We start from the raw sequence: 15283 nt of genomic DNA on the forward strand, positions 1-15283 counted from the left end.
AGCCCCTCAGTGAGACAGGAGAGTGGCTCTGAATCCTTCCCACTGGGAATGGGAATGGAACAGTCCCTCAGTGAGACAGGAGAGTGGCTCTGAACCCTTCCCACTGGGAGATCTGCAGCAGAGACACAAAACAAACCAGCCCAGACAGGATGATCCCACGCAGGGGTTTGAGCGACAGCTTCACCCTCCTGCTCCCCCAGCCTGGCTGATGTGAGCACAAACCCTGCTGGGATCCCAGATCTGCCAGCAGGAACCATCCCTGAGCAGGAAAACAGGAGAGCCCTCCCCTCTGGCACAGGACTGAGGTGCTGCTGCAGCCCCACAGGCTCCAGGGTGAGGGGAAATCTCCTCCTGGTGCTGCCTCTGGAGGACAGGGAAGCCCCAGCTCAGGCTCTGATGTTTCCCTGTTTCATTTCACTCTGGAGCTTTATTGTGGCAGCTCCAGCTGAGCAGATAAAGCCCATCACAGGAGCTCAGTGCTTAGCAACCATTACTGGGAAAATACTGTTTTCCAGTAAGAGTCTTGGCAGGAACAGAGCAACTGCAGGGGAAATTCACTGCAATTCCTATGCTGGGTGCATCCTGCTCCCAACTGCTCTGCTGCTGTCCCCAGGAGAGAATGGCTCCTGCACTGGGACATGCAGCCATTCCTTAGGGTCCAAACAGCCTCTGTCACCCTGCAAAAACATCATGAACCCCTGCATAGGTGAATGCAGCTTTCAGGGATAAATTCATGCACAGGAGGATCTTAGCACCCAGCACTGCTGAACATTTGGGATGCCCCAAAAACCAGTGACCAAGCTCTGCCATGAAGCTGGGCATTCCTGACACCCAGTGACTCACAAAGGAAGGCTGACTCCAATGCTTGATGTCAAGCATCAAAGACACCCACAAAATGAAAGAAATTCCCCAGGAATTACAATGGTGAGTTTGTTTTTCAAAGGAAATTGCAACCCCATGCCCAAACATCACAGCATCCTGCACCAGAGTGAGGTACTTGAGAGAAATTACACAAAACCTGCAGGTTTATTGTCACTGTGTGAGGCTGATAGAAAGGCAAAGGGGGAAAGAAAGGGCCGTGACAAGTAAATGGCAAATGGAAAATCCCAACAGCTCTTCCCTTTTGACACTTCTCAGTAATAGAAAGAGGAAATCTGGTTTCAAAACCACAGAAATCCCAACCAAACAGCATTTCTCTGGAGAAATGTGGTGTTTACAGAAAGCCTGTGGGTAGGTTTAGAGAGGCAGACATGGAGATGGAGCCTGGTGGGATTTCCAGGAGACCACGTGCAGGTAGGATACCTAATTCCCAGTGAAAATCAAAATCACCTTGACATCCAAGAGGGATTTCTAATGGGATACACACAAGCACCCACAACCTATCTTCTCCCAAACTAATTGTGGGAATAAATCCCATTGATTTGAATCTGCATCATCGTTCTCAGGGTTTTATTTGGAGAAGCCACTGTCATTTTCCTCTCAGGAGGGAGCAGGCCCAGCCCGTGCTGCACCTCACACCTCTGGAAAGCCTGTCTGGCATTCAGCATGCTGAATAACTTCCCCATGCTCCCCAGAATAGATACATATGCAAAATTAATTCCCAATCAAGCCCGTGCAAAGCATGAGACGGCCTTTTAATAGGTGCAGAGCAGCAATTACCAGCGTGGAGTGAAAGCCAACAAGCATTAAAGCAGGGGTGGGGGAAAACCAATTAAGTTTCCTTGGGATTCCTCCACACATTTGCCACACACTTGAGGGATTCTCCATTTTCCACGCTCCCCTGGGGGCTGAGTGTGTCCCCGTGGGGAGGGGGACACATCCCCTGCCGCGGTGCCCGGGATGCAGCTCGGTCTCCATGGAGACGGTCACCGCAGCAACGGGGCTGAGAGGATGCAGGGGTGTGGGAGCATCAGGGGCTGCACGGTCGGGACGGATGGAGATGGGAGATCTCTGCAGCCAAGGCTGGGAACTTGGAGTTTATTGCAAAGGGCCTGGGTGCAGGGCCCTGCTGGGAGCTGCCAGGCACAGCTCAGAGCAGGACTGAGAGAAGAGAGGGGGAGAGAGGATGAGAGGGTGAGAGAGTAAAAGGGGTAAAAGAGCGAGGTTCCCGTTACAATACCATAAATCTTCTTCTGTGCTGAATATTCTGATTCTCACTAACCAATCTAGTATAATAAACAAATCCTATAGCATTTACATGCAGCCTATAAGAATCATTATGTTACTGTTCTGTGTTACATTTTAAACCCTAAAAACTCCTCTTTGGGCCCTTCTGCCAAGCTGGCAGGGTCTGCTCTGACCCTTGGGCCTGCCTGCAAGCAGAGGGTGTTGTTCCATCAAAAGGGGATCACCTTCAGCTGGCCATGCCATTGTTTTCCAGTTGTTCAGTAACTGAGGGATCTCAGAGCTTGCTTTCATTTCAATCTCACTCATAGTTTCCATATTCTCAAAATCTTTCCCCAGGCAATCATTTTTATAAGGCTTCCCTGTCTCATCTTCCCCAACACAAGGGCACCAGGACCACGGCTGGGGAAGGGAGCAGAGGGAACCCACACGACATTTCTGCTTCCCTGGACACATTTCTGCTTCCTGAACGGGGGAAGGGATCTGCTGCCCGCCGTGCCCGGTGGAGCTCGGTGTCGGGGATGCCGAGAGCTCTCCCGGTGGGCACCGGAGGGAGCCGCGCTCGGGGCTGCCATGGCAACACTTCCCGGGGATTCCAGGGAGCTGCGGACAGGGATCAGGCTGGGAACAGCCCTGCAGCAGCCCCCGGGGGCGCAGAGCTGCTCCAGCAGGGGATTCCTGCCCTTCCACTCTGGCACAGCCGTGCCAGGAGCGCTCACACAGGGTGGCCAAGGAGCCGGTGTCCCTGGGCAGATCCCCTCTCCCTCCTGCCCCCGTTCCAAGGAGCCATGTGGACAGGACCACAGAGCTCCTTGCAGTCCGTGGCTGCTCCCATCACCCTTCCAGGCTCACCCCAGGATGGTTTCCCACCAGACTGAGCCCTTTCAGTGACGGCTCCGTGGTGTCCCCACCCCAGGTGCAGCACACGGGGAGACCCGGGCGTGGCTCTGCTGCTGGGAAATCCCTGGCACAGGGCTCACACCTGCTCCGTGCCCGGATTGCTGGGCTGGCTGTGCCCTGCCCCTCTGGCCAGGCTGGGCACACACCTCAGCCTTTGGAGCTGGCACTGCAGGATGATGGCACAAACTGTCATGTGTGTCCATGTGTGTCCTGCAGCTCCAGACCTAAAGAAAAGCCTCATCATTTCCCCAAAGATCAGCCTGCCAGGGCAGCCTGCAGCACAGGCAGACTGGGGACAGGAATGAGCTCCCAAATGCCAGCACATCCTGTCCCTCTAGGGCCAGCTCCGGGCCTTGCAGGGACCAGGTGGGCACAGCACAGGTGACAGCAAGGCTCAGCTGTGCCCACCCCAGCCCAGCTGCTTCCACTGCAAATGCCATTGCTGGAGAAGACAAAGATGCCAGGGGGACACAGAGCTGAGGGTATCAGTGAGCCAGGACCATCCCCACCGTCACCCAGGGTGATTTTTCCACAGGGACTCCTCCCAGGTGCCAGCAGGCCAGAGCAGCAGCTCTGTGTGGCAGGAGCGGGCTGGCAGCAAGGCCAGGGCACCTCTGTGGGCACAAACCTGCAGGCAACCAGAGCTGGTGCCCAGCACACCCTGCAGTGCTTGCCAGATATGGGGCACCCACTGATTCCCCCACTTGGCTGGGCCCCCAGCACCAGGCAGGGCTGTTCCCTTCAGCACAACTTCTAGGGCCCAGCTGGAGCTGAAACAAACCCAAAGGAGGAGCTGCAGCCTCCCCAGCCCTGCAGCTCGCTCTCGGGGCACTAACACAGCCCAGCTCCTCCCGTGCTGTACCCCACATCTCCCATGGCCCAGGGCTTATCTGCACATCCACACCTCTGCTCCTGGCACACGGCGAGCCCCGGGCTCCAGAGATAACAGACACGGCTCTGGCAGCCTGCAGGTCCCCAGCCCTGAGCCAAGGGCTCTCCCAAACCTCCCTCTTCACCCTGCAGCCTCCAGGGGTTAAAGAAGCCTCCACCACGTGCAGTCGCCTCTCCGGCAGCCAAGGGGATGGGAAACACTTTTTGCACGGCCAGATTCCCGCAGCAGGTTGATTTCTCTGGAAGTTTCCCTGCAGCTCCCCACCCTCGCACTGCGACAGTGAAGGTTCCGTGGCTTTCCTGGCTGCAAGGGGAGCCTTGGGCAGAGCTCTCCGTGCTGGGTCAGACACAGACAGAGAGGCATTCCCGCCTGGAATCCCCTGCGGCAGGGCAGGGACACGGCAGGGAGGGGCTGAGCACGGCCCGGGGCTGTCAGCGCTGCTGGGGACAGCCCAGAGAGCACCAAGACCCTTCCTGACCTCCCTGGGGGCTGTGGCCAGACCCGCCCTGGGCTTTTCCAGACCTGTCCCTGTGCAGTGAAACGTGCAGGGAGGGGCTGGGAGCCTGCTGCATGCTGGGGACAGCAGCTGGGAGTTCCCTTTGCATCACAGAAATTCGTGAATGAGCCCATCCTGCCGAGCTGCTGATGCTACTGAGAGCAGAGGGGAGGGCAGAGCCCCCCAGGCATTGCAGAGCAGCACCTGCTCTCAGCTCTCAGGCCAAGCCATCGTTTTTGACGGCAGAAAGGGAAAATTGCTGTGTTCCAGGGATTCCTGTGCACCAGCCCAGCAGCACACACAGGAGCTGGGGAACATCCAGCACTTTGGGATAGACAGGGGCTGCATCAATATCCTGCCTGCCTGTGGGATCCCAGGCACTGCCCCAGCTGCATCCCTGCAGCTGGTGGGACACACAGTGGATCGGGAGCAGCCTCTGCATTTCAGAGAATCCCAAACTGGACCCACAAGGATCATCAAATCAAACTCCTGGTCCTGCCCAGGACACCCCAACAAGCCCACCCTGTGCTTGAGAGCATTGTCCAAGCACTCCTGGAGCTCTGGGGCTGTGCCCATCCCCTGGGGAGTCTGGGCAGTGCCCAGCACCCTTTGGGCAAGAACCTTTCCCTGATGTCCAACCTAAATCTTCTCAAGCCAGCTCCAGCCATTGCCTCAGGTGCTGTCAGTGGTCCCCAGAGCAGAGAGATCAGAGCTGCCCCTCGTGAGGGAAGTGCAGACATCAGTGTGTCCTTTTGTCCAGCCAAAGAGCCAAGTGCCCTCAGCCACTCCTCAGATGGCCCCACTGGACCCTTCACCATCTTCTTTGGAAAATGCTTTATCTCCATAGATATCTCCACAGATATCTCCACAGGCTCTCTCTGCACCCATGAAAAGCATCCCCCATAGTAATTGGGAATGGGTATGACTGGCTGCTGAAAACAGCACTGGGCTATAATTACACCAAGAATCTGCATCTTCATCCACAGGGTGATAGGGAGTGATGTCTGAAGTTTTGCCTTTGTTTTGTTCAAGCAAAACCCACCAAATTTGATGCAAAAATCCATTTTTACAGAAGCAAGGATTTTCAATTCTTGGCCTTCAAGAAGGAATTTGGTCCAAACACTTTCCAATAGCTTTGCATCCTTCTTTTCCTTATTTCCAGGAGGCCCCAGCAGCGTGGGGGACACCAGGGAGGGGGCAGCTCGTCCCCCCTTCAGCAGCCCTGGCCACACAGCCCTGCTGGGCTGGGCTGTAAATGGGATGAGGCTCATTCCCAGGGGCCCTTCATTGATTTCCATTGCCTGACGACAGGAAAGCTTTATAATCCTATTAACTAAACACCCTTCCAGGCAGCACTGGGAGGAGTGCAAAGGGAGCTTGTGTAACCAGTCAGAGCCACCCTGTGCAGCAGCCAGCCCCAGGAAATGCCCCAAATGCCCCAAAAAGCTGGGCTGTGACACACAGAGTGGCCAGGGAGGGGTCAGTGGTGGCCAGCACAGGGAAAATCTGGAAAAATTTGGAAAATTTCGTGGATCCCACCATTCAGGACTGTGGCTGTGCTCCTGTTCCTTTCAATTCAGGGCCATGGCTGTGCTCCTGTTCCTTTCAATTCAGGGCCATGGCTGTGTCCCTGTCCCCTGCAATTCAGGGATATGGCTGTGCTCCTGTTTTCTGTAATTCAGGGAATGGCTGTGACCCTGTTCTCTGTCATTCAGGACCATGGCTGTGTCCCTGTCCCCTGTAATCCAGGGACATGGCTGTGCTCCTGTTCCTTCAGTTCAGGGCCATGACTGTGTCCCTGTCCCCTGCAATTCAGGGACATATCTGTGCCCTGTTCCTTCAATTCAGGGCCATGGCTGTGTCCCTGCTCTCTGTCATTCAGGACCATGGCTGTGCTCCTGTTCCCTGCAATTCAGGACATGCAGCAGCCCCCAGGTGTGCCCAGCCTGTTCCTGCCTGCCCTGGCCTTTGCCAGCCCCCCTGGCTGCCCATTGTGATTCACACCAGGGGTGTCACAGCCCCGGGCAGGTGAGGAGCTGTGGGACACCGCCAGAGGGACAAGCAGGAAACCCCGGGTGGGAAATGCGCTATGGGATGGAGCCAGCGGGGCTAAAGGAGCAGGGCAGGGCGGCTGCCGGGCACTTCAAAGGGACCTCCTGGCTGTGCTCAGGGATGGCCTCGACCTCCCCGGAGCCGGCCGGGCTCCTCCAGGGCTTTGCAGGGTTTGCTTCCTGCCGCCAGCCCCGGGTGTTTGTTTATGGCAGGGGAGTGGGAACGGAGTGGGACTGCACGGAAAAGGAAAGATAAAAAGGGACAGCGGAAGTCCTGAGCAGCCCGTGAGGCAGACTCGGGTGTCAGCAGCCCAGGGAGAGCAGGCTCACATCCTGAATCCCAGCACAGCATCACCCCCAGGCTGTGCCAGCCACCTGCACATCCCCTCCAGGCTGCCTGGGGTGCTCCTCCAGTGATCCCCCCAACAGCACTGCCCAGCCCATGGCAATGTGTGCACCACACCTCACCCAGCTTCTCCCTTTCTCTTCTGGACCCTACAGGGGAGAGTGGGGCCTGATCTGGGGTGCCATCCCACATGTTCTGACATCCCACAGCTCTGCCACCGTACCTCAAGCTTCTGATTTTCTCCAGGGCAGGACAGACCAATGAAGGGCTTCTCCACCCTCTCTGACCCATCAGGCCATCACTGCAGCCCTTCCTTCTCCCCAGCCCCTTCGCCCTGCTTCCCTTTCCTCCCATCTTTAGAACCTCTCTGCGGGCAGGGTGGTGAAGGACACTGAATTCCAGCTGCACTGATTCCATGTGAGGCTCGGCAGCCCCAAGCACAGGAGCCCTGAGGGGCACAGCAAACCCTGCGGGGGCTGTAAATCCGTGCAGAGGATGAACTCCTGCTGCACTGCAGGGCCTCGAGGGAGCACAAACTCTGTGATCCCGCAGCACCGAGCTGCCTTTGGCGTTGGCTGATGTCTCCAAATCCCCAAACGCTGCTCTTGACCTGCAGCCAAGGCGGGGATGTCGACGCAGACAGCGGGAATCCGCCGGGACACCCGCGGGGCCTTGGGAGCCGAGAGGTCCCCAGGAACCCCGGCCCCTTAAAACCGCAAATCCTCGAGGAAAACGGGCGGGTGAGCCCCAGGGCAGTCACCAGGCTGGACTCGGGCGATCCCATCGGGAAAAGCTGTCAACATCTGCGGGCTCCCCCAGCGCAGCCGGCGCCGGATGGATTTGGTTCGGGAGCACCCAAACTGCTGGCACAGCCGGATGCCAGGGCTGTGCCAGCCCCGGGCACTGGAAGGAGCTCCTGGATGTGGCAGCGGCTCTGCCTGGCGGCCCCAGGAAAGGTCACGGCCGGTCCCTGCTGGTCACAGACTGCTGGGGACAGCTGGGACACGGCTGGGCTGGTGACAGCGGCCACAGGCATCAAAGGGAACGCGGGATCAGGGATTGCTTTTTATAGGAAGGACGCAGTGATTGACGCGGGCTTGCTGGGGTCTCCCACGGCGGCTGCGGGGCTGGAGCCGAGATCCCCCAGGATAGAGCCGGGATCCCCCCAGGATGGAGCCGGGATCCCCCCCAGGATGGAGCCGGGATCCCCCCCAGGATGGAGCCGGGATCCCCCAGGATAGAGCCGGGATCCCCCCAGGATGGAGCTGAGATCCCCCCCAGGATAGAGCCGGGATCCCCCCAGGATAGAGCCGGGATCCCCCCAGGATAGAGCCGGGATCCCCCCAGGATGGAGCCGAGATCCCCCCCAGGATGGAGCCGAGATCCCCCCAGGATGGAGCCGAGATCCCCCCAGGATGGAGCCGGGATCCCCCCAGGACGGAGCTGGGATTCCTCAGGATGGAGCCGGGATCTCCAAAGATGGAGCTCAGATCTGTGTCACTCAACACACACACGGCTCCTCCTGGCCGAGCAGTGCCCGCACACCGAGCTCTGCTGTCCCAGCACGGCCCAGTTTGGCGAGCTGGGCTTTCCCAAGGAGCCGGACTCTGGCTCTGTCCCCGCTGCCATCACCGCTGACCCTTCCCAGCGCTGGGAAAGCGAACCCACGGCAATAACTCATCGGGAAAACAACAGTGCCATCTGCTGCACGGCCCCGCCGGGCTCCGGGCAGCCCTGGCCGGCCCACGCAGGGTCACAGAGCCTGGCAGTGCCACCGGGCACAGCACAGCCCCGGGCAGCACCATCACTGCAGAGGGAAGGCGGCCCCACAGCTGTCCTGGCGGATGCCACAGCTGGATGGCCCCTGGTGTGCACAGAAAGCACTGGGCAGCAGGATGAGAGGCAGAGCAGAGTGTGCTGGAGTCCATCTGGTGACTGCAGAGTGTGAAGGACATGGAGGAGGGAATGGGCTCACTCAAAGCAGGCAAAATCCCTCCTTCTCTATCAGCCCCTGAAGCTGAGACCCATCTTCCATCCTCTCCACAGGCAAGGGGAGGGGGAAGAGGGAAGCAGCCCCTAACACTCACCAAGACTTGATGAGCTCCTTCTCACCACCCTGAGCATCTCCTTTGGAGAGAAATCCCAGATCCTGGCACTAGGCACCATGCACTCCCCCAGCTGTGCTGCATCACCCCGATATCCCAGGGAAACTCCAGGCGGTGGGGACACCTGGGAGGGCAGGGTCAGCCTGAGGGAGCTGGCAGCAGCTCCTCTGCCCCTCCGGGCTCAGCACCTGAGTGCAGTTTCCAGCTGAGCAGCCCTGCCCCACGAGTGGTGGCAGCTTGGTGGCAGGTGAAGCAGTTTCCCTGCACACACTGCCTGGGAAGCGTGCTGGCATCCCCGTCAGATGGGTTGCTATAGCAATGGGAAAGGTATCAGAAGCAAAATCCATTTTGATGGATAGTGCAGATTGCTCTGGAGATCACCACCTGAGATCTGAAGCCCTGATTGCCCTGATCAGGTCCAGCAGTCAGGCCCCATTTAGGGAATGACAGAGTGAAAACACTACGAGGAGATGGAAAACACAACCCCAAAGTCCTGAAAAGCCTCTCATTTCTCCACTGAGCAAACTGGCTAAGAGATAACCCACTGCACCGAGCTAGGGGATGTCAGATCCATCATTACAACATCCCAGAGATTTATTCTGGAGCCTGCAGCAGTCGCTGCATCCTCTGCTCATGTCTGATCAGCCCAGGCACACAGACTCGGGCTGTGTGAGTGGGAGCTCCAGATGGAGTGGCTGAGCCATGCCGAGGAGGGACTCTGCATCCCTCCACCTGCTCCTCCCGGCCCCTGCTGCCAGCTGCACCCTCCCTCGCTGTCACTTGTTGCCAGCTCGCCCCCCCTGCCCCTGCAGAGCAGCACCAAGGGTTAACTCCGAGCCCTGGAGCCGCTTCAGACACTGGGGGCAGATGAAAGGGAAGAGACGGCGGCGAATGCAGCTCCCGCCGAGCTGAGCTCCCTCCTGCCCCCAGCCAGCCCAAGGCTGCTCATCCACCATCTGCTCCCTTCTCCCTCCCGAGCGGCCAGAGAGGGACAGAGGGGATGAGCCTGCAGCCCTGGGAGCTTGGATCGGGATGGAAGCCACCTCCTGACCCAGCTCAAGAGCAGGTTTCTGTTTTAAAGGCTGAAATTCAGCCTTGCACGTGAGGCTTGGCTTTCACATGTCGGGACACCTGGAACGACGCACCTGCAGCACTCAGAGATGAAAAAAACCTCCCTGTTTGCTCAGCTTATTTACTTTGCAACACTCCGTTTTAGCACTTGTTTGTGTGGGTCTTTCCCTTAGCAACCAGGGAGAGGAACATTTATAAGGCATGAAAAATGTAGCTGTGCAGCCCTCAGAACTGGCAGGGTGCGGCTGCAGCTGGAAATTCCTCTTAACTGGTAGCCACAAACAACGGGACCTCAATGAATTGCACCCCTTAAAAGGCAGAGAGGCTCATCCCCTTCAGCAGGAGGAACCAGGACTTTAAACCTCTGCTCTCCACCCACGCAGGATCCCGGGCTTGGAACAAATATCTCTACGTGCCTCAGTTTACCCATATAAAATATACCTATAAATAAAGAGATGAAATATACCTATAAATAAATATATAAAATATACCTATAAATAAATATATAAAATATACCTATAAATAAATATATAAAATATACCTATAAATAAATATATAAAATGGGGTGAGCATAAAAACGTGACAGGAAGACTAAAGCTGAGAGCTTAATGCAAAACATTCTGTAGGATGCCACATGCACTCCCCAACCTGGGAGGCTTTGAACATCTTTTTCCAGACAACCTTACACATTTAATTTTTTGCATCTCCCAGCAAGATCAATCTTCCCACTCCATAATGGCAGAAAACTCACGTTCATGACCCTACGCAGGGTCAGGACCCAGACTCCGGTATTTTGGTTGCCAATCCCCTTTTCCAAAGGGACATTTCACCATCCAGCACACACTGGTGTGGCACCAGGGCCCGCCTCACACAGGGGTCCCCAAGAGAGCTCATTCAGCTTTTGTTTATTGGGCCGGACCAAGGTGAGTGAGGCCCAGACCAAAGAGACCCAGAGGGTGCAGGAGGCAGCTCTGGAATGCACGTTTTCCAGTCCAAAAATGGATCCCAGCCCACTTCTCCAGCACAGCATCAGCCCTTCCCTCGATTCATCCCTGGTCTCCAAGGAGCCATTGCTGCCCACTTACATTCCCAGCACCCCCCCAAGGGCAGCAGCACAGCCCCCCCTTCCCAGGGATGGGACCAAACAGCAGAAGAAGAGGAAGCAAAAAGTCGGAGGAGCATCAGGACCAAACCCAGAGTCATGCTCTGCTGCCACCCCCAAATTTCATCCCTTTGCTTCATCCTCCCCTACCCCAAAAGCACCAGGGGGTTTGGGAACGCAAAGCTTTAGCCCGACCTCGGCTCGATTGCAAAGCTTTAGCCCTCCTTATCTTCTTTGGCCTCATAAACACACCAGGCAGAGACAAGGGAGCTGCGGATGCCCCCTGGCCTGAGGGGTGCCAGGGGAGCCGGCCCTGGCTGGGCACAGCAGGCGGCAGCGCCGGCAGCATCGCAGCGCAGCGGCTGCTGCAGCATCGCAGCGCCCTCAGAGCCTGTCCCAAACCACGTCCCTCGCGTTCCCCATCCTTCAGCTCCTCTTCTCCCAGCCGCATTAATCATTGCACAAACAGAAAGCGAAAAAATCAACCAAAAAACATTGACAAACAGACTTCTCTCCGCTCCCTCGGCAAAGCTGCTGCTTCTCCTCCGCAGACCGGGGGCCGGGGCTGCTGACACGGACAGCGACCCCGGCCCCAAGAGACAGCAAGGGACGGCCACCTGCAGCTACAGAGCCCGGCGAGCCCCGGCAGAGCCCCCCGGCTCCGCGCCCCCATCGGTCACGGCCGCGGACACGCGTGGGCCGAGGGCTCCGCGGGGAACGGAGCCCGGCAGCACCGACCCGAGCCGGGGCAATGCGGGGGGACAGAGGCGGCCGTGCCCCTTGCACTCACCTGGCTGTCGATCATCATCGTGCCCCGCTCATAGCCCCGGGGCCGCGCTCAGCGCCCCGCCGCGCTGCCCGGCGGCCGGGGGCGATGCTCCGAGCCGGCCATGGGGCCCCGCCGGCCCCGCCGAGCCGCCAGCGCCGAGCGCCGAGCGCGGCCGGGAGAGCCGAGCTGGGGCGGGGGCGGGAACGGGGCGGGAACGGGAACGGAGCGGGGCGGGAACGGAGCGGGGCAGGCTCGGCTCCGCCACCGGCAGGGAGGGGGCGGCCCCCGGCTCCGCCCAGCCCCGGTACCGGGAGGGGGGCGCGTCTGCAGCGGGGACAGCCGTGGGCACCTCTTCGGTGCCACCCCTCGGGGTTTTCGGGGTGTTTGTTTTCCCCCGGCAGCCGTGGGAAGGCAGCGTGCAGACCCCGCTGCGTGCGGCACCAACAGGAGAAGAGCTCGGGACAGACGCCCCCCGGGCTGTCCCGCTCAGGAGGAGAGGACAAACAGGGAGCCAGGGCATCGCACGGAGCCCCGGCTGCTCCTCCCCACTGAGCCCGGCACCGAAACGGGGCACGGGGGGCAGCGCTGCCGGAGCGGCGGGAGCTCGGTGTGTGCGGGAGCTGGGAGCCAGCGGGGTTGCCCTGGAAACAGCTCCGGTGCCCGTGGTTTGTCATGATGAGGCCGATGACACGAGCCGTGACAGCGATGGCAGGAGGAGAAGGAGCCGGGAGAAGGCTGCGCCAGTCCGTGGCCGAGCGCTCCAGCCGCCGCAGGGCTGGTCCTGGGCACCAACAGCCCGGGCTGGCCCCTGCAGCCACCCCGCTCTCTGCAGATTCACACCCAGAGTGAGCGACAAGGGACAGCCCGGAGCACCTGCCCGTGCCGCTCCTCCGTGGCTCCGGGCCAGCTGAACCAGCAGCTCCGGCCGGGGAGAGCAGCCAGGAAAGGAAAAGGTGCTGCCAGGGCTCTGCCGCTGGCACTAGATGCTGCTACAGAGCAACATCATTCTAATTATAGCAACGGTGTCAGTGAGAAACACAGTGAGAAAAACACGCGCGTCAAAAGGTCGAGAGCGGTGTGATTTGCTAGTGGCAAAACTTACTAAAAGCCACACCGGAATGAAGCACTTTTTAAATGTAATTTGTACTCATCTGGCTCGCTTTAAATTGGCGATGATGTGGGCATAGAAGCAGTGGAGATTTGTGGTTAAAACTGCCTTTTTACTCCTAAGGCTTTACACTAGTTTTACACAAAACAGCGACATTTGGCGGATCTGTGTTCAAGCTAAATATAGCACAGGAAAAGTCACGTCAGTACAGCAACACTCGTGGGGAAAGGAGGGAGTCTGGTGGGCAGGCAGACATTCAAATGTCACTCTTCAGATGGGTTTTTCTAGTGATGCTTCCCTAAATCATTTGATTGTGTGGAGCAGAACTCCAGGGCTGGGGATTTACCGTGAGTAAAGTAGAACCCAACCCACTCCTGTAACTCCTGCTCCAGTTCCTGCTGTCCCCAGAAGAGCCTGTCACTGTCACTGGAGAGCAGCTGTTGCTCTGTGTGTCACCCCTGGGGTCCCACAGGGACTTGCTGGGGCAGGGGGTGAAGCAGAGCAGGTGGGATTCAAGGGAGAAAATAATAATAACCTCGGTGCTAAGAGCTGCCCTTTGAGATTGGAGCAAATCCCCGCTGAGTGCAAGCACAGAACAAGAGACAGAGACAGTCCCTCCCTCCTTCCCTCCCTCAAAAAGCTGAACAGGTGAGACAAAGGGCAGGGGAGTGAACCCAGCTCCCATCCACCACAGCTGCATGAAGGCAGCCGGATGCACGTGGCTTTTGCACAGGCTGGTTTTGTGCAGGGAAAGTGTGACTGATGTTCTTACCCCCTCTGCTCAAAGATCATTGCATTTCCGGGCCCCACAGGCACAGATCTCAGCCACAGAGGGTTTGACTAAGCCAGTCCTTTCATAACTGCCTCTGTGTGGCACAAAATGACATTTCTGGTTAAAACTGACAGCGAACATCACCTGTGGGAGGGTTATGGGAAATCCAAACCAGAGAGGAAAAGAATCCTAATGTGGCTAAGTGGAAATGATTCTTGTCCTATCAGTGGGGAGAATGAGGGGATCGGAGTCTGGCCCCACCTCAAATCATATTCAGTGCTGGAAGTTTCTGTTTCACATCACACAGAGAAATTTGCCCTTTGGGGGTGGATGCACTGGGCAAGACAGCAGCAGGGAGAAGGAAAGAAACAGCCTGTCAGATGGGTGCTTAAATTAGAGGGACTATGAATGATGAGTCTGTTCCAGCTGAGCAGAGAGGGATGGAAGGGAAAAGGGGCCCTTGGGAAGGCAACAAGCTGCTGCTCTGAGGCTGGGCTGAGGGCTTGAGTGGGAAATACCTTGAGAGCACAATCACATCCCTGGGCAGTGGGGTTTATTTACGTGTGGTGATTCAGTTTTCATGCAGTTCCCTGCGTTTCTAAGTCCCAATTCCTTTGGCACAAGAACACCTAAGACAAGATTGTCCCCCGTGGTGAGAGTGGCACTGTGCTGCCTTCCTGCCACGTGCCTCAGTTTCCCCACTGAGCACTGGCTGTGGGTGGGGAATGCACACCAGAAAGCAGGTCCTGGTGAAGCTCCCACGGTGCACACAAGCCTCAGGCTGCACAATCCAAACTGGGAGAAGGAAAGCTGCCTGCTGCTGCTGGGGGAAGGGGATTAATCAGCAGGAGATGACAGCAGAAGTCCAGCCTTTCATTAATTACAGGAGGGCACGAGCTGATGCAGGGAGCAGCTCCCACACAGCGCTGTGGGGGTTTTTTTCTGCAGACATTTTCTCCTCTCCCTGGAGGCACCAGGAGTTTGTAGGTGCTGCTTTCAAACCACAGCCCTGTGGAACAGAACTGTGTCACACAACACAAGCCATTCCCCTGGGGAGGAGCTGCAGGCCTGCCAGGAAAATAAACACGTTTGGCACAGCACAAACCAGGCCATTATGGTGTCAATCAGAGGGCTGAGGATTCAGCCAAAAGGCAGCACAAATGCAGAGCTCAGACCGAGCCCTTCACAATTTGTTCAAAACAGGTACCCCAGAAACACAGACCACCCTCTATCACCCATCATCTGTGCTGCAGAAATTCCTCTCACAGAGGGTTTGTGAGTATCTGCACAGGAATCCAATAATTAATGTGGCAGAATGAAGCCCTATGGCTGCAAACCCAGAGCAATTTCCAGCAGAATTAACCATCAGGGGAACTGGCCATTGCCACAGCTGATCTATGCATTTGTGGCTGCTATAGATCTTCACATTTTTCTTGGAATCTGAGTACACTTCTACAAGGTCTAGCCCAGCCCAGCCACATACTGACACCAGGAGATAAAATTATCTGCCTTGACTGGACAGCTCCTTCTGGCTGGTAAAGAATCCA

General features: G+C 57.4%; 1 protein-coding gene across 1 annotated transcript in view; it reads right to left on the reverse strand.

Annotated features, from left to right (window-relative positions):
- The window catches only part of RALGDS (ral guanine nucleotide dissociation stimulator), a 56483-nt gene extending 44388 nt beyond the window's left edge, over window positions 1-12095 (reverse strand). Inside the window, exon 1 of the mRNA XM_054646660.2 lies at window positions 11878-12095. Within this exon, the coding sequence (XP_054502635.1) occupies window positions 11878-11895 (18 nt within the window). The 5' untranslated portion in view covers window positions 11896-12095. The remainder of the gene's footprint in view (window positions 1-11877) is intronic.
- Window positions 12096-15283: the final 3188 nt, after the last annotated feature.

This window comes from Agelaius phoeniceus, chromosome 21 (genome assembly GCF_051311805.1).
Source record: "Agelaius phoeniceus isolate bAgePho1 chromosome 21, bAgePho1.hap1, whole genome shotgun sequence".
NCBI classification, from domain to species: domain Eukaryota; kingdom Metazoa; phylum Chordata; class Aves; order Passeriformes; family Icteridae; genus Agelaius; species Agelaius phoeniceus.